This window comes from Notolepis coatsorum (genome assembly GCF_963971535.1).
Source record: "Notolepis coatsorum genome assembly, chromosome: 19".
In the NCBI taxonomy this organism is placed as follows: domain Eukaryota; kingdom Metazoa; phylum Chordata; class Actinopteri; order Aulopiformes; family Paralepididae; genus Notolepis; species Notolepis coatsorum.
In genome coordinates, this window is record NC_140183.1 from 5,160,769 (window position 1) to 5,187,868 (window position 27,100).

Sequence of the window (27,100 nt, forward strand, 5' to 3'; positions counted from 1 at the left end):
ATCTGTGTTGTATATCTATGTATTGTATAAGGTATGTCTCATCTATGTGTTGTATATCTGTGTTGTATATCTATGTATTGTATACGGTATGTCTCATCTATGTGTTGTACATCTGTGTTGTATATCTATGTATTGTATAAGGTATGTCTCATCTATGTGTTGTATATCTGTGTTGTATATCTATGTATTGTATAAGGTATGTCTCATCTATGTGTTGTATATCTATGTATTGTATAAGGTATGTCTCATCTATGTGTTGTATATCTATGTATTGTATAAGGTATGTCTCATCTATGTGTTGTATATCTATGTATTGTATAAGGTATGTCATCTATGTGTTGTATATCTATGTATTGTATAATGTGTCTCATCTATGTGTTTTATATCTGTGTTGTATATATATGTATTGTATAAGGTATGTCTCATCTATGTGTTGTATATCTATGTATTGTAGAAGGTATGTCTCATCTGTGTTGTATATCTGTGTATTGTAGAAGGTATGTCTCATCTATGTGTTGTATATCTGTGTATTGTAGAAGGTATGTCTCATCTATGTGTTGTATATCTGTGTATTGTAGAAGGTATGTCTCATCTATGTGTTGTATATCTATGTATTGTAGAAGGTATGTCTCATCTATGTGTTGTATATCTATGTATTGTAGAAGGTATGTCTCATCTATGTGTTGTATCTCTGTGTTGTACAGGATGAGAACAGCGTCAACAGGCCCGTCTGCTCCTACGTGCGCGTCCTGCGCGCCGGCCGCCTCCTGGAGAGCCCCCGCCAGGCGGCCCGCTTCGTCAGCCTGCTGGCCCAGGAGAGAGCCCCCATGGTGGGGGGGGGGAGCCGGCAGGAGCAGTGGTGCACCCTGCTGGCCTTCCTCTGCAGAGGCAAGGTGAGGAGGAGGAGAGGTGGAGGTGGAGGAGAGGAGAGGAGGTGGAGAGGTGAGGAGGAGGAGAGGTAGTGAGGAGAGGAGGAGGTGGAGGAGAGGAGGGGAGGAGGAGGTGGAGAGGAGAGGAGGTGGAGAGGAGGAGGAGGTGGAGGAGTAGGTGGAGAGGTGAGGAGGAGGTGGAGAGGAGGTGGAAAGGAGGAGGGGAGGAGGACGTGGAGGAGGAGGAGAGGAGGAGAGGAGGAGGAGAGGAGGAGGAGGAGGAGGAGGAGGAGTAGGTGGAGAGGTGAGGAGGAGGTGGAGAGGTGAGGGGGAGGGGAGGAGGAGGGGAGGAGGAGGTGGAGGAGAGGAGAGGAGGTGGAGAGGTGAGGAGGAGGAGAGGTAGTGAGGAGAGGAGGAGGTGGAGGAGAGGAGGGGAGGAGGAGGTGGAGAGGAGAGGAGGTGGAGAGGAGGAGGAGGTGGAGGAGTAGGTGGAGAGGTGAGGAGGAGGTGGAGAGGAGGTGGAAAGGAGGAGGGGAGGAGGACGTGGAGGAGGAGGAGAGGAGGAGAGGAGGAGGAGAGGAGGAGGAGGAGGAGGAGGAGGAGTAGGTGGAGAGGTGAGGAGGAGGTGGAGAGGAGGTGGAAAGGAGGAGGGGAGGAGGACGTGGAGGAGGAGGAGGAGGAGAGGTGAGGAGGTGGAGAGGAGGAGGGGAGGAGGAGGAGGTGGAGATGGAGATGGAGAGAGGAGGAGGAGGAGGAGGAGAAGAGAGGAAGAGGAGAGGAAGAGGAGGAGTAGGGATGCAGTATAGGTTTGGGTATATTTGTGGAAAAGGCTCCCTCTTGTCTAGTAATATTACACTCTTATACTAAACATGTAAAGGTGCCCACATTTGGTACCGATTGATCTAGCGTGAATTGGTACTCTGAGCAGACGCACAAAAGCACCTTAAGTGATTTACACACACACACACACACACACACACACACACACACACACACACACACACACACACACACACACACACACACACACACACACACACACACACACACACACACACTGCTGCTACTTACACTGAAAGATTACATAATTAAAATTTTTATTTATCCAGTTCTTTTTTACCTGGTAAAATGCACGCCTGGTGATACTAAATCCAAAGTGAACTCTGCCATTTGAAAGAGGAGATTTGGCCCGATCCATAGTGTGCAAGTTGGCTATAATAAGGTAATTTATAGGCCTCATATTCTATATTCTATAATAATATTTCAAATTTCATGGATGGCAGAATTCAGTACTGTATCTACAAAACCTTCTGTTTAATCACCTTCCCTTTATTCATTTCCTTAGATTTTTTTTGTACGCGTGATCTCAAGAAGGTACTGAACGAGCTCAGTGGCAGTTTCTTATGTCTGGTCATTTATAGCATGGTGTTATTCACTGTCAAAGATGCAAAGAAAAATCATAACTCATATTCTCCTTTGTTTCATCACAATTTAAGCAAGCCTAGTAATTTACACAATATTTCTGAGAATGGGAATACATTCACTGAGGTCCATAGATGTCTGTAGATACCAAGAACATGCAAAGGGACCTTGTAGAAGTAGAGCAATATTCCATTTACTTAGGTATGTATTTTAGGCGGATTTTCAGAAAATAGGGCTCCGGGCTTAAGAGGTTAAGAGGTTAAGGAGGTAGCTTACCAATAATGATGTAGTATAAGGAGCTTACCAATGAGGGTCTTAAAAATGAACAAATACCGGTGTTTGAATATAGACGTTGACAAGAATAGGTGCAGGAAATGCACTATTTAAATGTAGTAGTAATGGAAAAGCCATGAAATATGATCAACAAAAATTTGTAGGAACCCTGTATTTGTTGTTGTTATTTAAATTATGATAGGATTATTACGTCAGTCACAAGTTTATGATTCTGAGGCCTGTTTCCTGCAGAGGTGATTGACCGGTTCTTATTCCTCTCAGACAGAGGGCCCTGTTTCTCGTACCTGGGTAACTGAGTTAGCCAGATAATTTTCAGGATAACTTGACTTAAGCTAGACCTGCGACGTGCGATTGTCTAAAACACTATGGCAACAGATCAGAACGTTTGAACCTGCTCGAGCCTCCAGCGCAGGGTTTAGTTCAGTTAGCTTGATAAACTGGCCACGCCCTCGCAAAGAAATGCCAGCTCTCCTCACAGATCCCATTATACCATTCTGAATAATGTTTTTGTGCTTCGTTTTTTCTAGAGGGGGCTTTTGAAATGTAAAATAATAGACCTAAAATGCTGATAATAAATCATATTCAGCCTATGGACTTACTTTGTCCTAAATAATGCACGTCATAGTTATACGGATACGGCGCTCGCGAGTCGCGACACACACTATGTGGTTATTTTAATAACGGAGCATTGCAAATGTGAATCCCGCGGGGATATTTTTAATGAATGAAACTAGTGCTGTCAGGCGATTAAAAAAAATGTATCTAATTAATTACAGGATTTGTAATTAATTAATTAATCTAATTAATCGCATTTTAATCGCATAACCATTTTAAGCCTGATATTCTATAATCATATTTCAAATGGCATGTGTCCGGATGGCAGAATTCAGTACTGCATCTACAAAACCTTCTGTTTAATCATCTTCCATTTATTCATTTGCTTAGATTTTTCAGGTCTGGTAAATTTTAGCATGGTGTTATTCACAGTCAAAGATACATTTTTTTTACTCAAGCCTAGTAACAGACACAGTATTTCTGACACTGGGAATACATTCCCTGAGATCCATAGATGTCCCTAGAATCAGATACCAAGAACATGCAAATGGGCCATATTAAAAAAAGTCTGTACATGTGTATTCTACGTTCTTATGGAATGAATGAGATAAAAAAATATAAAAAAAAAAAAAAATTAAATTATGTATTTGCTTAATGGAGTGCCCGGATTGTGTTTCATTCAAGCATAAATTGAAGCGTCTTTATGCGTGGATTGTGGATGTGAATTACGACGAATCTGAATATGTGGATTGTTTAATTGTATCAGTCACTCACACGTTATTGTGATATTGTAACTGGGATTAAAATGTCTGAGGAGGAGATGCGCTGTTTGACGGATTTGATGACGTGGACGTGACTTGAGAAAATGAATGAGCAATTGCAAGCTTTTGACGTTTTTGATGAATGAATTTGAGAAAATGCATTTATCTGTTCAAGCACTGTTATCTGATGATGAACAAGAGGGTGATTAACATGACTGGTGTCACTGGTATAACAAAGGTTAATCAATTCAATGCATGTATGGATGATGTCCGAAACAGATTAAAACCTGATTAATAGTGAAACTGTATAGCCTCCAACTCCCTCTCTGACACGTTATTTCGGGGGTCGCGCCTTGAAAACTTTGGGAACCATGTATTTATATAGTACATGATACCTAAGCACATACAGTACAGATATCCTCATAAGTATCTATTAGTTCGTATCAATTAGATACTCTTTGGGCTTGTTTTTATCTACTTATTCTGAAAGAGTTGAACAAATAATTTTCGCTCCATTCATTCCATTAAGCCTACTACCAGCAGGCACATTTAAAGAAATATAATCTGATTGATTGGGGGACTTAAAATTAGCCTATAGATTATGCATTTAACTTGTCTGCAAGGCTATTGAGCCGTACTGTATTGTACCCATTCTGCAATCTGTTAATAAAGTTTTCAATCAATCAATCAATCAATGCCATTAGAAAATCAGGATTTCTGCGATCGACACCTGCTGTCTTTTCAGGTGAGGCGGCCGCGCGCAATTATCCTGAGTATCAAGTCTGGTTCGAATTAACGAGACTGAATCAGCGTTCGAGGAACAGGGAAAGCCTGGATTCAAACATCGGGTTAATTGAATCTGGATAATGGGACTTTTGATCGACTTAGTTGAACCAGGTACAGGGAATAGGGCCCTGATGTTGGATATGTGGGGGAGCTTCCCTCAGACCACCGCAGAGTAAACGCTCTCTCCTGTCTCGTCTCCTCTCTCCTGTCTCCTCTCTCCTCGTCTCCTGTCTCCTCTCTCCTCGTCTCCTCTCTCTTCTCTCCTGTCTCCTCCTCTCTTCTCTCCTCGTCTCCTCTCCTCTCTCCTCTCTCTTCTCTCCTCTCTCCTGTCTCCTCTCTCCTCTCTCCTCTCTCCTGTCTCCTCTCTCCTCTCTCCTCGTCTCCTGTCTCCTCTCCTCTCTCCTGTCTCCTCTCTACTGTCTCCTCTCTCCTCTCTCCTGTCTCCTCATCTCCTGTCTCCTCTCCTCTCTTCATCTCCTGTCTCCTCTCCTCTCTTCATCTCCTGTCTCCTCTCCTCTCTCCCCGTCTCCTGTCTCCTCTCACCTGTCTCCTCTCCTCTCTCCTGTCTCCTGTCTCCTGTCTCCTGTCTCCTCTCTCTTCTCTCCTCTCTCCTGTCTCCTCTCTCCTCTCTCCTCTCTCCTGTCTCCTCTCTCCTCTCTCCTCGTCTCCTGTCTCCTCTCCTCTCTCCTGTCTCCTCTCTACTGTCTCCTCTCTCCTCTCTCCTGTCTCCTCATCTCCTGTCTCCTCTCCTCTCTTCATCTCCTGTCTCCTCTCCTCTCTTCATCTCCTGTCTCCTCTCCTCTCTCCCCGTCTCCTGTCTCCTCTCACCTGTCTCCTGTCTCCTGTCTCCTCTCTCCTGTCTCCTGTCTCCTGTCTCCTCTCTCGTCTCTCCTGTCTCCTCGTCTCCTCGTCTCCTCTCCTCCTCTCCTCTCTTCTCTTCTCTCCTTGTCTCCTCTCTTCTCTCCTGTCTCCTCTCTCCTCTCTCCTCTCTCCTCTCTCTTCTCTCCTCTCTCCTCTCTCCTCTCTCCTCTCTCCTCTCTCCTGTCTCCTCTCTCTTCTCTCCTGTCTCCTCTCTCCTCTCTCCTCTCTCCTCTCTCTTCTCTCTTCTCTCCTCTCTCCTCTCTCCTCTCTCCTCTCTCCTCATCTCTTCTCTCCTCTCTCCTCATCTCTTCTCTCCTCTCTCCTCTCTCCTCTCTCTTCTCTCCTCTCTCCTCTCTCCTCTCTCCTCTCTCCTCTCTTCTCTCTTCTCTCTTCTCTCCTCTCTCCTGTCTCCTCTCTCCTCTCTCCTCTCTCCTCTCTCCTCTCTTCTCTCTCCTCTCTTCTCTCCTCGTCTCCTCTCTTCTCTCCTCTCTCTCTCTCCTCTCTCCTCTCTCCTCTCTTCTCTCCTCTCTCCTCTCTCCTCTCTCCTCTCTCCTCTCTCCTCTCTCCTCTCTTCTCTCTTCTCTCTTCTCTCCTCTCTCCTGTCTCCTCTCTCCTGTCTCCTCTCTCCTGTCTCCTGTCTCCTGTCTCCTCTCTCGTCTCTCCTGTCTCCTCGTCTCCTCGTCTCCTCGTCTCCTCTCCTCCTCTCCTCTCTTCTCTTCTCTCCTTGTCTCCTCTCTTCTCTCCTGTCTCCTCTCTCCTCTCTCCTCTCCTCTCTTCTCTTCTCTCCTTGTCTCCTCTCTCTCTCCTCTCTCTTCTCTCCTCTCTCCTCTCTCCTCTCTCCTCTCTTCTCTCTTCTCTCTTCTCTCCTCTCTCCTGTCTCCTCTCTCCTCTCTCCTCTCTCCTCTCTCCTCTCTTCTCTCTTCTCTCCTCTCTCCTCTCTCCTCTCTCCTCTCTCCTCTCTCCTCTCTCCTCTCTTCTCTCCTCTCTCCTCTCTCCTCTCTCCTCTCTCCTCTCTCCTCTCTCCTCTCTTCTCTCCTCTCTCCTCTCTCCTCTCTCCTCTCTCCTCTCTCCTCTCTCCTCTCTTCTCTCCTCTCTCCTCTCTCCTGTCTCCTCTCTCCTCGTCTCCTCTCTTCTCTCCTCTCTCCTCTCTCCTCTCTCCTCTCTTCTCTCCTCTCTCCTCTCTCTTCTCTCCTCTCCTCTCTCCTGTCTTCTCGTCTCTTCTCTCCTCTCTTCTCTCCTCTCTCTTCTCTCCTCGTCTCCTCTCTCCTCCTCTCTTCTCTCCTCCTCTCTTCTCTCCTCTCTCTTCTCTCCTCTCTCCTCTCTCCTCCTCTCTTCTCTCTTCTCTCCTCTCTCCTCTCTTCTCTCCTCTCTCCTCTCTCCTCTCTCTTCTCTCTTCTCTCCTCTCTCTTCTCTCTTCTCTCCTCTCTCCTCTCTTCTCTCCTCTCTCCTCTCTCCTCTCTCCTGTCTCCTCTCTCTCCTCTCCTCTCTCCTCTCTCCTCTCTCCTCTCTTCTCTCCTCTCTCCTCTCTTCTCTCCTGTCTCCTCTCTTCTCCTCTCCTCTCTTCTCTCCTCCTCTCTTCTCTCCTCTCTCTTCTCTCTTCTCTCCTCTCTCTTCTCTCTTCTCTCCTCTCTTCTCTCTTCTCTCCTCTCTCCTCTCTCTTCTCTCCTCGTCTCCTCTCTTCTCTCCTCTCTCCTCTCTCCTCTCTCCTCTCTTCTCTCCTGTCTCCTCTCTCTCCTCTCCTCTCTCCTCTCTCCTCTCTCCTCTCTTCTCTCCTCTCTCCTCTCTCCTCTCTTCTCTCCTGTCTCCTCTCTCCTCCTCTCCTCTCTCCTCTCTTCTCTCTCTCCTCTCTCCTCTCTTCTCTCCTCTCTTCTCTCTTCTCTCCTGTCTCCTCGTCTCGTCTCTTCTCTCCTGTCTCCTCCTCTCTTCTCTCCTCGTCTCCTCTCTCCTCTCCTCTCTCCTCTCTCTCCTCTCTCTTCTCTCCTCTCTCCTCGTCTTCTCTCCTCTCTCTTCTCTCCTCTCTCCTCTCTCCTCGTCTCCTCTCTCCTCCTCTCTTCTCTCCTCTCTCTTCTCTCCTCTCTCCTCTCTCCTCCTCTCTTCTCTCCTCTCTCTTCTCTCTTCTCTCCTCTCTTCTCTCCTCGTCTCCTCTCCTCTCTCCTCTCTTCTCTCTTCTCTCTTCTCTCCTCTCTTCTCTCCTGTCTCCTCCTCTCCTCTCTCCTCCTCTCTTCTCTCCTCTCTCCTCCTCTCTTCTCTCCTCTCTCTTCTCTCCTCTCTCTTCTCTCCTGTCTCCTCCTCTCCTCTCTCCTCCTCTCTTCTCTCCTCTCTCCTCCTCTCTTCTCTCCTCTCTCTTCTCTCCTCTCTCTTCTCTCCTCGTCTCCTCGTCTCCTCTCCTCTCTCCTCTCTTCTCTCTTCTCTCTTCTCTCCTCTCTTCTCTCCTCGTCTCCTCGTCTCCTCTCTCCTCTCTCTCTTCTCTCCTCGTCTCCTCTCCTCTCTCCTCTCTTCTCTCTTCTCTCTTCTCTCCTCTCTTCTCTCCTGTCTCCTCCTCTCCTCTCTCCTCCTCTCTTCTCTCCTCTCTCCTCCTCTCCTCTCTCCTCCTCGTCTCCTCTCTTCTCTCCTCTCTCCTCTCTCCTGTCTCCTCTCTCCTCTCTCCTCTCCTCTCTCCTCTCTCCTCTCTCCTCTCTCCTCTCTTCTCTCCTCTCTCCTGTCTCCTCTCTCCTCGTCTCCTCTCTCCTCCTCTCCTCTCTCCTCTCTCCTCTCTTCTCTCCTCTCTTCTCTTCTCTCCTCTCTCCTCTCTTCTCTCCTCTCTCCTCCTCTCTTCTCTCCTCTCTCCTCTCTTCTCTCCTCTCTCCTCTCTCCTCTCTCCTCCTCTCTGCAGGGACGGCTGACAGACACGGCACAGCTCTCACAAAGTGGCCCTTGTCAGCTGTGATTTATGAGTTTCATTCCAGGGGAAATTAATTTAGTCTCGTCAGTCCTCTGCCTGTTCTGATGCCACCATCCATATTAGTGCTTCTGGGAAAGATCCATCATTCTGACTTCCCTGCAGCCAACAGCCAACGGCTCACAGAACACAGAACACGGCTCACAGAACACAGAACACGGCTCACAGAACACAGAACACGGCTCACAGAACACAGAACACGGCTCACAGAACACAGAACACGGCTCACAGAACACAGAACACTAAACACTAAACACTAAACACTAAACACTAAACACTAAAACACTAAAACACTAAAACACTAAAACACTAAAACACTAAACCACTAAACACTAAACACTGAACACTGAACACTGAACCACTGAACCACTGAACCACTAAACACGAGACACACGAGACACACGAGACACACGACCAGGGGTGGCCAACCCGCGGCTTGCGAGCCGCATGCGGCTCTTTGCCCGTCAATGTGCGGCTCTCCCATCCATAAAAAAAAATTAAAATAAAAAAGTATATATTTTTTTTTTTTTGTCACTCATCAAGGACGTAGAATAAACATTTACAATTTTTTTTTAAATGGTCCATTTGCATGTTCTTGGTATCTGAATCTAGGGACATATATGGATCAGTGTCAGAAATAGTGTGTCTGTTACTAAGCTTGAGTAAATTGAACCAAAGGAGAATATAAATTCTATTAAAAAAAAAAAATTATTATTTGACTGTGAATAACACCATGCTAAAATTGACCAGACCTGAAAAATCTAAGCAAATGAATCAAGGGAAGATGATTAAACAGAAGGTTTTGTAGCTACAGTACTGAATTCTGCCATCTTTTTTATAATGTAAATTTCTCCACCGTTTTTCATCGTATTGCAACACCGTTTTTTGCAAGACGTTCATAGAAAGGTAGAGACACTAACTGCGTTCTGTTTTATGGCAATAACGTTCAGGAGTGTGGGAGATAATCCCAAAAAATAAGAGAAATAAAAAAGTTAATCCAGAAGTCAGATGATTGACAGGGGCTGGTGTGAGCTGGGTAGGGTAGTTTTTCGAAAGACTACACTCACTTGGCTGTGCCACTTCCTCCTGTCAATATGCGCCGGTTTCCGACTCAATGCCCTGAGATTTCTATAATCTTATATTTCACTAATAACAGTTAAAATAATTGGTAAACAAACGTAATGCTGAAAATATAAATTTGTACTGTATATCTGGGGCTTAAGAGGTTAACCCTGTGAGGCCCGAATTAAAAAGACATTAGCAACTTCAGAGGCCAGAGGGTGGGACATATAAACACATTTACTATCAAATGGCATTTGTGAGGCTGAACAACAGGACCAATTGACTATACATGTGCTTAACATTTTTTAAATAATCATATATTTTTTTTTAAGTTTTTTTGTAATTTTGCAACCGTGCGTCTCACAGGGTACTTTTAACCCTGTGAGGCCCAAATAAAAAAGACATTAGCTACTTCAGAGGCCAGAGGGTGAGACCTATAAACACATGAAGGGTGCCGTGACTGAAAAAAAAGGTTGAGAAACGCTGGTATGTGGTGTGGCTCTTGTGGTACCACAGTAATTTTTGTGGCTCTGGTTGGCCACCCCTGCACTGGACACTGAACACGGCTCACAGAACACGATGTGGGATGACGCTGGACTGTGATGGTGTTTCTCCAGGGGGACTGCGAGGACCACGCCACCCTGCTGTGCAGCCTGCTGCTGGGGTTCGGCCTGGACGCCTACGTGTGTGTGGGCACCAAGGGCAAGGGGGGCCCGCACGCCTGGGTCATGACCCGCGGGACCGACGGGACCATCACCTTCTGGGAGAGCCTGACGGCACACAGGTGAGCACGTGAAAAGTTTAAAAGTTAAAAAAAATATAAACAAATTATCCACGTTTAAATTTTTTTTTTTAATATATTTAGTTTTTAAGAATTGTAAAGGATCACAAGTGTGTTTTTGATTTGTTGTAAACAAAGACGGAAAATAAACTTCATTCATTCAATTAATAAACTGTATGCCTCACTGTCACTGTGTGGAAGAGACTGGGATCATTCTTTTGTGCAACAAGGCAACATCAGGCTTGACTTAAAACATTACTTTCCTAACTTAGTGAAACTAAATGTAACAAATTAACACATAGATATAAATGTACTGAATGGTTATTTCTTATTTTATTTATTATTAAAAAAAAATCAGATTATCTAACCCGATCCAGCTATTTTACTGATATCGGCGGCCGATACCAATATCGGATCGGTGCATCCCTAGTTGTGTTTTATTTGTCACACATAAGGTACATTACAGTGAAATGCTTGGTTCTGTATGAGCCTCCCTGAGATTGTGCTTCATACAGTAAAAGTTAAAGAATAAAGACGGAACACTATACACAATATACAATATAGAAAATGTAAGTACAAAATGCAAAGAATGGGGTAGAGATGTAGTGCAAATCTTCTAGTAATACATTTATAAAATATGGTGTCGTAGTTAAGAAGTGTCTCAAGTGAATATTTAAGGTGGGTGTTTAAAGTGAGCGTGTGGATGTGTGTGCAATGAATGTAGATGGATTGGTTAGTGTTACATCCTTCTGAGTCTCTCTGTACCGGCCATGAGATTCCGGTAGCGCTTGCCTGGGGATAGAAGCTCCTTCTGAGTCTCTCTGTACCGGCCATGAGACTCCGGTAGCGCTTGCCTGGGGATAGAAGCTCCTTTTGAGTCTCTCTGTACCGGCCATGAGACTCCGGTAGCGCTTGCCTGGGGATAGAAGCTCCTTTTGCGTCTCTCTGTACCGGCCATGAGACTCCGGTAGCGCTTCCCTGACCGCAGCAGTGCAAAGAGGCAGTTGTTTGGGTGACTAGAGTCTATTCTCTTAGCCTTGGCCCTGCGATGCCTGGTGTAAATGTCCTGGAGAGTGGGAAGCCCTGAGCATGTCGACAGGGCCGACTACCCTGGGAAGGGTACTTTTTTTTAAGGTACCCGCATAGGTGAGACGGATCTTTAAAAAAGTGGATATCAGGAAGGCAGCAGGACCGGACGGCATCCCCGGCCGCGTCCTAAAAGTCTGTGCCGACCAACTGGCCCCGGTATTCACTGACATCTTCAACCTGTCCTTGGAACAGGCCGTCATCCCCACCTGTCTGAAGAAGTCCACCATCATCCCTGTACCCAAAAAATCTACGCCCGCTTGCCTCAACGACTACCGCCCTGTAGCCCTCACCTCCATAGCCATGAAGTGCTTTGAGAAGCTAGTGAAGGGCTACATCTGTTCCTCCCTCCCCATCAACCTGGACCCTCTGCAATTTGCATATCGCCCCAACAGGTCCACGGAGGACGCCATAGCCCATGTGCTGCACACAGCAGCATCACATCTGGACAAGAGGCAGGGGAACTATGTGCGAATGCTGTTCATCGACTACAGCTCAGCATTCAATACCATAGTCCCCTCCAAACTCATAGCCAAGCTCAGGGACCTGGGCTTGAACTATGACCTGTGCCAGTGGGTCCTGGACTTCCTGACGGGCAGACCCCAGGTGGTAAGAGCCGGCAACTGCACCTCCTCATCCATCACGCTCAACATAGGGGCCCCCCAGGGCTGTGTTCTGAGCCCCCTCCTCTACTCCCTGTACACACATGACTGCGTAGCACAGCGGAACAACAACACCATCATCAAATTTGCTGATGACACAGTAGTGGTGGGCCTGATCTCTGCCAACGACGAAAGGGCCTACCTGGAAGAGGTAGAGAACCTGTCACAGTGGTGTCAGGAGAACTGCCTCTCCCTGAACGTCAGCAAAACAAAAGAGATGATTGTGGACTTCAGGAGGTCGGGGGTCAAGGACTACAGCCCCCTCAGCATCGACGGGGCACCAGTTGAGAGAGTGAACAGTTTCAAGTACCTCGGAGCCCACATATCCGAGGACTTGACATGGACCACACACATTGACAGTGTTGTGAAGAAGGCACGACAACGCCTCTACTTCCTCAGGCGCCTAAGGAAGTTCCAAGTCAGTCAGAAGATCCTTAGGAACTTCTACTCATGTACAATAGAGAGCATCCTGACCGGCAACATCACCTCCTGGTTTGGGAATAGCACTGCACAAGACCGTAGCAGACTACAAAGAGTGACACGTTCAGCCGAACGCACAATTAGAGGGGGGCTTCCCACCCTCCAGAACATTTACAACAAGCGGTGCAAGGGGAAGGCTAAGAGAATTATTAAGGACTCGAGCCACCCGAACAACTGCCTCTTTGAACTGCTGCCGTCAGGCAAGCGATACCGGAGTCTTATGGCGAGCACAGAAAGACTCAGAAGGAGCTTCTATCCCCAGGCCATCAGGCTGCTAAACGAACAATAATCGCTAAACGAACAATAATCACTATGCAACAACCATCAAATGCACACAGCACACACACCCACACGCACACACTCACTCAAACAAACAACACACTGCAGCACCCACTCTCCACACTTTAGATCACACAAACACACTTACACTTTATATTTATTGATAAAGGATTTGCACTACAACTCGTACACCTACTGTGAATTGTACCTAAACTGCACCTCGTCCATTTATGCCTTGCACTATATAGTATTGTATATTAGTACACTGCACAGTATTGTATATTGTATGGTAACTACGTCTACGAACATTGTACATATGTCTAAACTGAACACTGTGACCTCTTTTTTTTTACTTCTAATTTTTACTATGTTTTTATTTCATACTTATCTTGTCATGCACAGTCTCTGGAGCGCAACAGTAAGAAGCATTTTGTACAAAAGTATTCTGTACTTCTGTATGACAACTATTAAAGAAACTTGAAACTAGAGGGTTGAATATGCACACTTATGTTGTGTGGTAGCCAATCACCATATTTACCCAGTTTTGGTGCAAATATATACAGACATACATGTACACAGGGAGCGAAATTAACTTTTTGACTCACCGGCCAGTGGCGGGTAGATGGGAAGAGTCTACCCGCCAAACATATTTCTTACCTGCCAAAATTCTTTTGATTAAAAAAAATATATATATATATTTTATATAAATTTTTTTTTTTAAATAAAATATATATTATATAATCATACTTGTAGTTGTATTATCTGCGAGACATCGCCACCACGCAATAAGTCAAAATGCTTGCTATCTGCAAACAGCTCCACTGTCTGTGTGTATACTTGAGTAGCCTCCAGCTCCAGCAAGGATTCTCCGGCCCTGCAGCTAGACCCTATATTCAGCTAGACCCTACATTCAGCATGCAAGGATTCTCCGGCGATGCAGCTGGACCCTATTTATAACGTTACCGTTCTTTTGTCAAATCACATTCAACATGCCCTCAGCTAGAATACGCATTCAATCAATGTTATAAGACATTGATATCAGGAGCTATCTGTAGCTACTGCTAGCCCGGTAGATAACGTTAAGACAATTTAGTTTACTGGGACAGATGGTGAGCTAGCTAAGCTAGCTAACGAGGGAACGGAGGTATTGTGCACTCGAGTCGACTATTGCTGGAGCATTTGTTGATATCAGCAGCTATCAGTAGCTAGCCAGCTAGATGCCGTTAGACAATGCCTCGTCATGTATTAAACTAAAAGTGAATAGTTGACTGGGTCATTGTTTAAACAGTAACGGTAGCTGGCTAGAGCAGACTGCCCGCATACGGCAATAGTGGCGTTTCAGGAAGTAAACAAGCCAAATAAGAGCTTCCGATTGGTCATTTGCTTTTTTTCTCATGAAACCAGTCACGTCACTCTACTGTGATTGGACCGTTGACTTGAGTGCAATGTGGGACTTGTAGTTTTTTAACGATCTCGCGGCGGAGAAAAAAAAGACGAGCGCTGCTATAATATGTACTCGCACAAGAGTATCATTATGAACTACACGTCTACACGCCACACGGCGGGCAGCCCTCTAAGGCTATGGTTAGACTAGTGTATTCCTGGCGTTTTTTTATACGTTTTTGACGACGTTTCATGTCCTATCTACACAGAAACGCGTTTTTTGGCGTTTTTTTTGTGGATACGGCTGAAACGCAAAATTGTGTTTGCGTTTGGAGATACGCAAAAAAACGAGTCGACAAACAGCGTGTAGTCAGCACGCTAGCCGTTGTTGCGAAAACGCCCATGCGCAGTAGATACCATCTGCGTGCCCTTCCGGTGACAACAGTGTGTGTGTGTTTGGGACAGAGCTCCGTGTCCCAAATAGCTTCAGCTACCATGTGTTGTCAAGTTATTGTTATAAGGACCCCAGTCCAAGCTACAACAGTCTGCATTCCCTTAACAATTGTTTGTATTGAGCCGTATTGTATTGTACCCATATGCAATATGTTAAATAAAGTTTACATCCATTCATTCTGCTAGCATTACCGATGGCATGAGCAGCTGGCTAACGTGAGCTATCAGGATTCAGACCCTGTTAGCTCAGAGTTCCTCTTTCAACTTAAGAAGCATTAAACAAAATGGCCCAGTCATCTATTCACCTTTGTTTAATACACACAGCGTTGTCTCTAATGTTATCTAACTACTGATAGCTCGCGATATCATCAGTTTTGATGCTGGCTAAGTAGCGTGAGCTAACGTTAGCTTCTAGCCACAATGCTATATTGTTATAATGGCATACTCCATTGACGTTAGCATGCAGCTAACAATGCTACAATGCTACCGATCGTTTTTTAGCCTAAACTATCCGCTCTTGGTGGTCACTTGTGTTGATGTTAGTTTTGTTTCATCAACAAATGACAGGCAGAACACACAGTGAATGTATCCGTTTTGTTTATTGCACTTTTATTAGGCTTTGCTGAAAAAAGAATTGCTGCATTGAGCAAGATGGTGGCGCGGCATAGGCGCCTGCCTTATTGACATTTTGCTGGAGCTTCCAGGAAGTGTATTGGCACATTCGTTCTGATTGGTTGAAATTGCCTTCATGTTTGCCACCTACTGCCACCTACTGCTTTGGCAGTGTACTACATCAGTGTGCTCTGGTGACAAAAACGAAAAAAAAACGAAAGTGTGACTTGAGGCGCATGACGTCGCGGCGATACGCGGCGATGCGTATAAGAAAACAATACGAAGATGATACGAAAGGTGTAACCTCAAGCGCCAAAGGTAAAAACAGAGCGCCCCTGGCAGGCGGCAGGCTTTAGTTTCGGTCCCTGCATGTACATATACTATACATCTCCTAGACAGCCTTATTGTCAGAGTAGAACGCCCCTTGTCGACATACAAGTCAAGTCAAGTCAAGTCAAGTCAAGAGTTTTAATTGTCACGGCATACAGGTATACAATGAAATGCGGGTGGTCTTGCCCGCAACGATGTGCAATACAGTGGTACATATAATAGAATCAAAAGAAGGAAACAACATTGTGCAGTAACAGGTAGCAGGTAACATGGAGTGACATCTCGGTATCTGTACATAGTTATTTACAGAGCATATGGGACATGCTAGTTAGCTTTGGTAGTGCAATACACTGTTCCTGTTATTCTCATTTAAAGTGTCCTTTCCTTTGGCCATAAGTGTGCGTGTGTGCGACATGAGTGTGTGCCCGCTCATGTTAAAGTGTTAAGTGGCTGCTCGTGTGTGAGCTGTGTGAGCGTGCACAGTGTGCGTGTCGTGTGTGTGTTCATGTGTGCTTGTGTGTGGACAGTTCAATGTTCTGAGCACTCAATGTTCATTGTTCATGGCTCTGATGGCCTGGGGGAAGAAGCTGAGCCTAAGCCGCTCTGTCCTAGTAGCTGGGGTTCGCAAGCGTCTGCCTGACCTCAGCAGCTGAAACAGGCTGTTATTGGGGTGGTGAGGGTCTTTCATTATCCTGCAGGCTCTGGATTTGCACCTCTTGTTGTATAGAACCTGCAGGGGGGGTAGTGCAATACCCGTGGTACGCTCGGCTGAGCGCACCACTCTCTGTAGGGCCTTCTTGTCCTGTGCCGTGCTGTTTCCATACCAGGCAGTGATGTTTCCGGTCAGGATGCTCTCTACAGCTCCTGAGTAGAAGGACTGGAGTATCTTTCCCGATACTCTGAACTTCCTTAACTGTCTCAGGTGGTAGAGACGCTGTTTCGCCTTCTTTACTACTGTGTCTATGTGTGTTGACCATGTCAGGTCCTCTGAGATGTGGACCCCCAGGTACTTGAAGCTGCTCACCCTGTCCACGGTAGCCCCGTTAATCATCAGTGGTGTGTGCGTCTCCTGCTGTCCTCTCCTATAATCCACGATCAGCTCCTTGGTTTTACCAATGTTCAGGAGCAGGCTGTTGTCCTGGCACCAGCGTTCCAGTACCTCAACCTCCTCCCGGTAGGCCTTCTCGTCGTTGTCCGAGATCAGCCCCACCACCACCGTGTCATCTGCGAACTTCACTATGGAGTTGGAGCTGAAGCCAGGGAATAGCAGTGTGCCACATCACTACTAGAAAAACCTCAAGATAACTAGAATCCACTCTGAGAGTAAGTAAAGTTTATTTATATAGAGAGATTGCAATACAGTACACGTCGATGTGTAATCCCACTCTCGTGTCCAGAGACAAGGTTCTTTATTGAGACAGCAGGAAGGCTGAGAGAGAGACAGAGGATAGGAGACAGAGGAGAGGATAGGAGACAGAGGAGAGGAGACGGAGGAGAGGAGAGAGAGAGGAGACAGAGGAGAGGAGACAGAGGAGAGGAGACAGAGGAGAGGAGACAGAGGATCCCAGGCCACGGATCTTAACCACAACATCATCTCTGGGCTCCTTTGTAAATGTTTTATAGCTGTTATACCAATTGACGAAGAGACTGACTAGATGTGTCTCTCTGTGTCCCCAGGTACCTGCACCAGGCCATAGACCCAGACGCCCCTCCCCTGGCCCCCCAGCCCAAGCCCTCCTCCCCTTACCGAACCGTGGGCTGTGTCTTCAACCATCAGTCCTTCCTGGCCAACTGCCAGCCCTCTGACTCTGTGGAGCTCTGTGTCTTTGACTTCCAGGTAGGAAGAATGCATGTGTGTCTCTTCTTACATGGCCGTACCTAGTGGCTGTAACGGGGCGACCGTGGCTCAGGAGGTAGAGTGGTCATCTGGTGATCCCGGTTCGATTCCCGCTCCTCCCGGGCAGCCTGTCGAAGTGTCCTTGAGCAAGACACTTAACCCCTAACTAGGGATGTTCGATATTGGCTTTTTTACCGATACCGATCTACCAATATTGTCCAACTCTTAATTTCCGATACCGATATCAACGGATATCAACCGATACCGATATATGCAGGGTTTCCCCCCCCAAAAAACGGAATAATTTCAGGTAATTAACATTACATATCTCTTGTCGTGGAATTAACACAACATTATGCATACTTTTGACAATAAATAAAATCATAATTTGTAGAGATGTCCGATATTATCGGCCTACCGATATTATCGGCCGATATTGGCATAAAAATGTGATATCGGAAAATATCGGTATTGGTTTAAAAAAAATATATATATATTTAAAAAAAATTTTTTTTTTACATTTCTATAACCTTTATTTACCCAAGCAAGCAAGTAAGAACAAATTCTGATTTTATTTATTGTCAAAAGTATGCATAATGTTATGTTAATTCCACAACAAGACATATGTAATGTTAATTACCTGAAATTATTCCATTTTTTGGGGGGGGGGGGGGGGGGGGGGGAAACCCTGCATATATCGGTATCGGTTGATATCGGTATCGGAAATTAAGAGTTGGACAATATCGGTATATCGGTAAAAAAGCCAATATCAACCATCCCTAATAATTTGTTCTTACTTGCTTGCCTGGGTAAATAAAGGTTAAATAAATGTAAAAAAAATAAATAATTGAAAACCGATAATTTCCAATATCACATTTTAATGCCAATATCGGCCGATAATATCGGCCATCCCCACCCCTAACTGCTCTCGATGAGCAGCATGGTCACCTCCGCCGTTGGTGTGTGAACGGGTAAAGTGCCCTTGGATAAAAGCTGTAATTTTTCTGGTTCTTACCCTTCAGAACCAGTCTCGCTGGAAGGGCATGAGCGAGGAGGCACTGCAGTCCGTGTGTACCCCAGGCTCCACCACCTCTCTGCCCCCTCTGCCTCTGCTCTGCGCCCCCACCCTGGAGCCTGCCGCTGCCAGTAACCAGCTGGAGCTGGAGATGCGCTGCCTGGTGTCTGAGCACAGGAAGGTAACGTTACACCACTGCTACGTATCTCTGCTGTGTGTGATGACCTGAAGGTTACTCTGCTGTGTGTGACGAAGGGGAACACCACCCAATTATAATTCAGCCGTTGGTTCCATGGGTGAGGAAGGTTCAACCGATATTTCTTGGAACATGGAACTATTCACTATAGAGCTGTCCCTGAAGCCTGTTTTGGGGATTCAAACTTCGCCCGGGTTTTTTCGAACGGACGTTCGAACCTTCATTTTTAATCATGCAAAAAAATGTGCTCCTGTGCTCTGGTTCAGTCCTGTCGAGTCTTGACTTTAGGCACATAGCGCACATTTACGCATAACGTAGCGCATATTGCTGCGGTTAGTTACTGGTCACGGGATGCTTCAATATCATTTGGATGGTAATCCTTTGTGAATACATTGAAACAACATCTTTGTTGGCCGACAGCTCCTGCTATCTTGAAGGAACACTCCCAACATTTTGGGAAATTTGCTTATTTGCCATCTACCCTGGAGTTAGACAAGACGATACATACCCTTTTTCGTCTCTGTGCATGCATTAGGCTTAGGGAACAGCCGCACCGTTAGCCTAGCTTAGCGTCATTCACTGGAAGTAGGTTACACATTTAGCCTAGTTCCCAACAGTCACGAAATACACTCCAAATACAATCAAAATACAACTCCAAAACGTTCCTGTAAACATGTTGTGACCGGTGTATTTACCAACGTGGAGAAATAAAAAAAATAATTGAATTAGACATTTCCGTTGATATACTCTGAACTATTTTTTGCCGAACCACTGCTGTCTGGGGCGCAGTGATTTCACGCGACGCAGTGCTACTTTCTTTGAGCCAGCCCAAACAATCACCGTGACGTCACCATCAAAATGGCCAAAACGGGGGAAATTACATTTTAGTTTTCAGACAAATAAGCAGGATTTCACATTTGATTATAGGACCCTGTCTTACCCAAGGTACACAACAAACAAACTAGGCTCATATTGTTCAACGCTTCATCTCCCCTTTAACTAACTTGTGTTCCGCTGGGAAGTTCAGCATCACTGCATACACTTGGTTTAATCCAAACGTTGTATTATGAAATAAGACAGGTGAGTGTGACTCACTCAACTCTCTCTTTTTCGCATGATTGATTAATTTCCTGATAATGTATGACGGTGACCCCTCCTCATCCCGACTACACTGTTGTGACCCGTGTTCGCGCGTGACTTTCAAATGACATAGTACTGTGATATTCTGATATATGTATCACATTCTGATATATATTTTCTGTGTAAACTATTATTTAATAAAAGCGGAGGTTTGAACCCATTGATTAAGATTCCAACGCCAACGTAACGAACGAAGGTCAGAACGTTTGAACGTTTGGGCTCAGCCCTAATTCACTAGCAAAGCCAGAAACCAGATTAACACATTAATTGCTCGTTATTGGCCGCCATGCGTTGGTTGAGTGGATGAACACAGGAACAGACTGAACTGAACCTTCTACTCTGAACCTTCTACTCTGAACCTTCTACTCTGAACCTTCTACTCTCTGAACCTTCTACTCTCTGAACCTTCTACTCTGAACCTTCTACTCTGAACCTTCTACTCTGAACCTTCTACTCTCTGAACCTTCTACTCTGAACCTTCTACTCTGAACCTTCTACTCTCTGAACCTTCTACTCTGAACCTTCTACTCTGAACCTTCTACTCTGAACCTTCTACTCTGAACCTTCTACTCTGAACCTTCTACTCTGAACCTTCTACTCTGAACCTTCTACTCTGAACCTTCTACTCTCTGAACCTTCTACTCTGAACCTTCTACTCTCTGAACCTTCTACTCTCTGAACCTTCTACTCTGAACCTTCTACTCTGAACCTTCTACTCTGAACCTTCTACTCTCTGAACCTTCTACTCTGAACCTTCTACTCTGAACCTTCTACTCTCTGAACCTTCTACTCTGAACCTTCTACTCTGAACCTTCTACTCTCTGAACCTTCTACTCTGAACCTTCTACTCTGAACCTTCTACTCTGAACCTTCTACTCTGAACCTTCTACTCTCTGAACCTTCTACTCTGAACCTTCTACTCTGAACCTTCTACTCTCTGAACCTTCTACTCTGAACCTTCTACTCTGAACCTTCTACTCTGAACCTTCTACTCTCTGAACCTTCTACTCTGAACCTTCTACTCTGAACCTTCTACTCTGAACCTTCTACTCTGAACCTTCTACTCTCTGAACCTTCTACTCTCTGAACCTTCTACTCTGAACCTTCTACTCTCTGAACCTTCTACTCTCTGAACCTTCTACTCTGAACCTTCTACTCTCTGAACCTTCTACTCTGAACCTTCTACTCTGAACCTTCTACTCTGAACCTTCTACTCTCTGAACCTTCTACTCTGAACCTTCTACTCTGAACCTTCTACTCTCTGAACCTTCTACTCTGAACCTTCTACTCTGAACCTTCTACTCTGAACCTTCTACTCTCTGAACCTTCTACTCTGAACCTTCTACTCTGAACCTTCTACTCTCTGAACCTTCTACTCTGAACCTTCTACTCTGAACCTTCTACTCTCTGAACCTTCTACTCTGAACCTTCTACTCTGAACCTTCTACTCTGAACCTTCTACTCTCTGAACCTTCTACTCTGAATCTTCTACTCTGAACCTTCTACTCTGAACCTTCTACTCTGAACCTTCTACTCTCTGAACCTTCTACTCTGAACCTTCTACTCTGAACCTTCTACTCTGAACCTTCTACTCTGAACCTTCTACTCTCTGAACCTTCTACTCTCTGAACCTTCTACTCTCTGAACCTTCTACTCTGAACCTTCTACTCTGAACCTTCTACTCTGAACCTTCTACTCTCTGAACCTTCTACTCTGAACCTTCTACTCTCTGAACCTTCTACTCTGAACCTTCTACTCTGAACCTTCTACTCTGAACCTTCTACTCTGAACCTTCTACTCTCTGAACCTTCTACTCTGAACCTTCTACTCTGAACCTTCTACTCTGAACCTTCTACTCTCTGAACCTTCTACTCTGAACCTTCTACTCTCTGAACCTTCTACTCTGAACCTTCTACTCTGAACCTTCTACTCTGAACCTTCTACTCTGAACCTTCTACTCTGAACCTTCTACTCTGAACCTTCTACTCTGAACCTTCTACTCTCTGAACCTTCTACTCTGAACCTTCTACTCTGAACCTTCTACTCTGAACCTTCTACTCTGAACCTTCTACTCTGAACCTTCTACTCTCTGAACCTTCTACTCTGAACCTTCTACTCTGAACCTTCTACTCTGAACCTTCTACTCTCTGAACCTTCTACTCTCTGAACCTTCTACTCTGAACCTTCTACTCTGAACCTTCTACTCTGAACCTTCTACTCTGAACCTTCTACTCTGAACCTTCTACTCTCTGAACCTTCTACTCTGAACCTTCTACTCTGAACCTTCTACTCTGAACCTTCTACTCTGAACCTTCTACTCTGAACCTTCTACTCTGAACCTTCTACTCTGAACCTTCTACTCTGAACCTTCTACTCTGAACCTTCTACTCTCTGAACCTTCTACTCTGAACCTTCTACTCTGAACCTTCTACTCTCTGAACCTTCTACTCTGAACCTTCTACTCTCTGAACCTTCTACTCTGAACCTTCTACTCTGAACCTTCTACTCTCTGAACCTTCTACTCTCTGAACCTTCTACTCTGAACCTTCTACTCTGAACCTTCTACTCTGAACCTTCTACTCTGAACCTTCTACTCTGAACCTTCTACTCTCTGAACCTTCTACTCTGAACCTTCTACTCTGAACCTTCTACTCTGAACCTTCTACTCTGAACCTTCTACTCTGAACCTTCTACTCTCTGAACCTTCTACTCTGAACCTTCTACTCTCTGAACCTTCTACTCTGAACCTTCTACTCTGAACCTTCTACTCTCTGAACCTTCTACTCTCTGAACCTTCTACTCTGAACCTTCTACTCTGAACCTTCTACTCTGAACCTTCTACTCTGAACCTTCTACTCTGAACCTTCTACTCTGAACCTTCTACTCTGAACCTTCTACTCTCTGAACCTTCTACTCTGAACCTTCTACTCTGAACCTTCTACTCTGAACCTTCTACTCTCTGAACCTTCTACTCTGAACCTTCTACTCTGAACCTTCTACTATCTGAACCTTCTACTCTGAACCTTCTACTCTGAACCTTCTACTCTGAACCTTCTACTCTGAACCTTCTACTCTCTGAACCTTCTACTCTGAACCTTCTACTCTGAACCTTCTACTCTGAACCTTCTACTCTGAACCTTCTACTCTGAACCTTCTACTCTGAACCTTCTACTCTGAACCTTCTACTCTGAACCTTCTACTCTGAACCTTCTACTCTGAACCTTCTACTCTGAACCTTCTACTCTGAACCTTCTACTCTGAACCTTCTACTCTGAACCTTCTACTCTCTGAACCTTCTACTCTGAACCTTCTACTCTGAACCTTCTACTCTGAACCTTCTACTCTGAACCTTCTACTCTCTGAACCTTCTACTCTGAACCTTCTACTCTCTGAACCTTCTACTCTGAACCTTCTACTCTGAACCTTCTACTCTGAACCTTCTACTCTCTGAACCTTCTACTCTCTGAACCTTCTACTCTGAACCTTCTACTCTGAACCTTCTACTCTGAACCTTCTACTCTCTGAACCTTCTACTCTGAACCTTCTACTCTGAACCTTCTACTCTGAACCTTCTACTCTGAACCTTCTACTCTGAACCTTCTACTCTGAACCTTCTACTCTGAACCTTCTACTCTGAACCTTCTACTCTGAACCTTCTACTCTCTGAACCTTCTACTCTGAACCTTCTACTCTCTGAACCTTCTACTCTGAACCTTCTACTCTGAACCTTCTACTCTGAACCTTCTACTCTGAACCTTCTACTCTCTGAACCTTCTACTCTCTGAACCTTCTACTCTGAACCTTCTACTCTGAACCTTCTACTCTCTGAACCTTCTACTCTGAACCTTCTACTCTGAACCTTCTACTCTGAACCTTCTACTCTGAACCTTCTACTCTGAACCTTCTACTCTCTGAACCTTCTACTCTGAACCTTCTACTCTCTGAACCTTCTACTCTCTGAACCTTCTACTCTGAACCTTCTACTCTGAACCTTCTACTCTGAACCTTCTACTCTGAACCTTCTACTCTGAACCTTCTACTCTCTGAACCTTCTACTCTGAACCTTCTACTCTGAACCTTCTACTCTGAACCTTCTACTCTGAACCTTCTACTCTGAACCTTCTACTCTGAACCTTCTACTCTGAACCTTCTACTCTCTGAACCTTCTACTCTGAACCTTCTACTCTGAACCTTCTACTCTCTGAACCTTCTACTCTGAACCTTCTACTCTGAACCTTCTACTCTCTGAACCTTCTACTCTGAACCTTCTACTCTGAACCTTCTACTCTCTGAACCTTCTACTCTGAACCTTCTACTCTGAACATTCTACTCTCTGAACCTTCTACTCCTTCAGGACCTGGAGCTGGCTACAGTCTGGGACGACCACCTGTCCTACCTGCTGTCCTCTGCGCTGGCGTCCTACGAGCTGGACCGCTGTACGGGCGTGTCCTGCGGCAACGAGGAGTTCCAGGACGCGGTGAGGAGGGCCGTACCGGACGGACACACCTTCAAGGGCTTCCCCATCCACTTCCTGCACCGCAACGCCCGGAGGGCCTTCGCCACCTGCCTCAGGTGAGGGGCAGACCTTGGGTTAGGGCCTTCGCCACCTGCCTCAGGTGAGGGGGGAGACCTTGGGTTAGGGTTAGGGCCTTCGCCACCTGCCTCAGGTGAGGGGGGAGACCTTGCGTTAGGGTTCGCCACATTGATTGGTCGGTCGAAAAAAGTTACCTTGATGAGCGCCGCTCCTCTCCAAAAGTTGAACTAGTTTCAACTTTAGGCGTTGGGAGCGCTCTGCTCAAAAACGCTGGCCGCCGAGAGCGCTAAAACGCGAGGCGCGGCGCTGGGAAAAGGAGCGCGCCTGTCGCGTCTGTAGCATAGAAATGAATGGCAGAAAGGAGCTGACAACTCATAAAACGTCCCCGGTCGACACGGGCCCTAGGCCTACTTTAGCGGACAAAACCCAAACAAAACTTATTTCTCACACGTTGATACAGTACGGCTCAATACACACAATTGTTAAGGGGATGCAGACCAGAGAAAGACATTTGTCTTGTTTACATCAGGGTCCCCCATTTTCAATTCATAGTGACATTTATGACATACACAACATACATGACATCATGACATTTATGACATAGGCACATACATGACATACAGGTATATAGTACTGTTACATTTGTGACATATATGATTATGCAAATATACAGTACTGTTACCCATAGATCCTGACGGAGAATATATACATATGATGGGGAGGAGAGTGTACATTAGGAGGGGATGGATGGGTGGGAGAAAATAAATACATACAGTGGGGAGGAGACTGTCCATTAGGAGGGGTTTGGGGGGGGGCGGGCAGTTTGGACATTTTTACGGTGGCCAGTTTAGAATGGCAGCCTCCCGTAGGTGCTCTTTGAGAGCGGTTTTGAATGTGGGTAGGGAATAGGATTCAAATTATTTTTACGGCTGTGGGTAGGGCCTTCCACATTGTTGTGGCATAATTGCTAAACGTGTTTAGTCCCTTGTTTGTATGATAACAAGCCTTTTAGTTCATGGTGCAAAAAACTAAAAGAGCCAGGTGTGTGTTTTTGCAACGTATGCCACAGGAAATTACAGTGTGGCAGTAATGGGAAAAGGGTGCTAGCTCGCCATCAATCAGAAGCTAGCCACAAGACTTGCATTCACGCTCTCCAGCACACAGCCTCCCTGCCTGGTGTGACAACCACAACAGTAGGGTCTATAGTCAAATAATACAAATAATAATAATTTAATTTGATTTGATTTATGACATAAGAGCAAAATGGCCACTGTGTGAATATGGCCACTTGGTTGTTGTTGATCACGTTGATGTTGTTATCTCTGCAGGTCTCCGTTCTGTGAGGAGATCGTCGGTTGCCGTGGAGACCAGGTGCGGCTGGCGGTCCGCGTCCGGGTGTTTGTCTACCCGGAGAACGCCTGCGCCGTCTGGATCATGTTCGCCTGCAAGTACCGATTAGTGCTGTGACCGCCCGCGCTGACCGCCCCGTGCAGACCGCCCCGCCCTGACCGCCCCGTGCAGACCGCCTGCCAGGCAGCCCTCTGCGTCACTCCACCACAGACTAACCTTATGGCCTGGATTCTGGCCTGGGTCCAACATGTCAGCCGTGCTATATTGTGGTGAGCCTGGGTCCAACATGTCAGCCGTGGTATATTGTGGTGAGCCTGGGTCCAACATGTCAGCCGTGGTATATTGTGGTGAGCCTGGGTCCAACATGTCAGCCGTGGTATATTGTACTGAGCCTGGGTCCAACATGTCAGCCTGGGTCGTACTACAATAAGACAAAACATACTCTAGTAGAAATCACCAATACATTGTAGCTGGGCTGTGGTTTTAAGCCCAGTGGTGACGTTGGTGGTGTGTGGTGTGATGGACTTCTTTTATACAGCATAGTACACAGATTATATTTGTATAGAAAATATATACATGTATGTATTTAATACTTGGAGATTGTATTTATGTCTATTTTTGTAAAATAAATGTTTGGAACTTTCTAAGTTTGCAAGAGTGTAGTTGAGTTTTTTTTTTACTGGATGCCAGTATTTAAACCCGCCTCAGACCCACTCCTGTCTGAGCTCCTGGGGGGTCTTCCAAGAGAAGCAGGCTATTCTCGGTCCTCGCTCCACAGCGGTGGAATGAACTTCCCACCACAGTCAGGATCGACTGCCGAAACCCACCCATTCCTCTGCTGTTGACTAAAAACATACTTCTTCAATCAATGAAATGAAGAAAGAAAGAAAAAAATATATAATTCTAACCTTCGTACTGTCTTTTACTGTTACGCCCTCTGCTACTAAGGAACCTACTGTGCCTATATTATTATGTATATATATAGTATATAACTACTATGATACTGCTATGTTATTACTACCTACTGTGATGCTGCTATGCACTCTGTAGCCCCCAAGTTCAACACTGTTTGACAAACAATCTTACGGACCCTTTGTTGTACAGAACTGGTAAGTCTCTTTGGATAAAAGCCTCAGCTAAAATGACTGAATGTAAATGTAATGTAATTAATACTTTATCACTCCTAGACAAAACATTTGAATGGTTGAATATATTTATGATTTGTAATACATTTACAGAACACTAGATGGCGTATTAGGATTACTGTTGCCATGAGGAGTGCAGCTCTGAGCTTGTGCCGCCATGTGGGGCCGTTTGCATCCTGACAATAATGACAACCTTTAACCTCTAGAAGCAAACTTACCTAAATAACCAGGTAACTGTTTAGAAGCAGACTTACCTAAATAACCAGGTA

At 45.5% G+C, this 27,100-nt stretch overlaps 1 protein-coding gene across 1 annotated transcript in view; it reads left to right on the forward strand.

The window, feature by feature from the left end:
* Positions 1–26,228, forward strand: part of cep76 (centrosomal protein 76) — a 44,434-nt gene extending 18,206 nt beyond the window's left edge. Inside the window, exons 8-13 of the mRNA XM_084335833.1 lie at positions 705–893; positions 10,166–10,332; positions 17,292–17,451; positions 18,474–18,647; positions 24,157–24,374; positions 25,665–26,228. Of these exons, the coding sequence (XP_084191959.1) occupies positions 705–893; positions 10,166–10,332; positions 17,292–17,451; positions 18,474–18,647; positions 24,157–24,374; positions 25,665–25,803 (1,047 nt within the window). The 3' untranslated portion in view covers positions 25,804–26,228. The remainder of the gene's footprint in view (positions 1–704; positions 894–10,165; positions 10,333–17,291; positions 17,452–18,473; positions 18,648–24,156; positions 24,375–25,664) is intronic.
* The last annotated feature ends 872 nt before the right edge of the window (positions 26,229–27,100 follow it).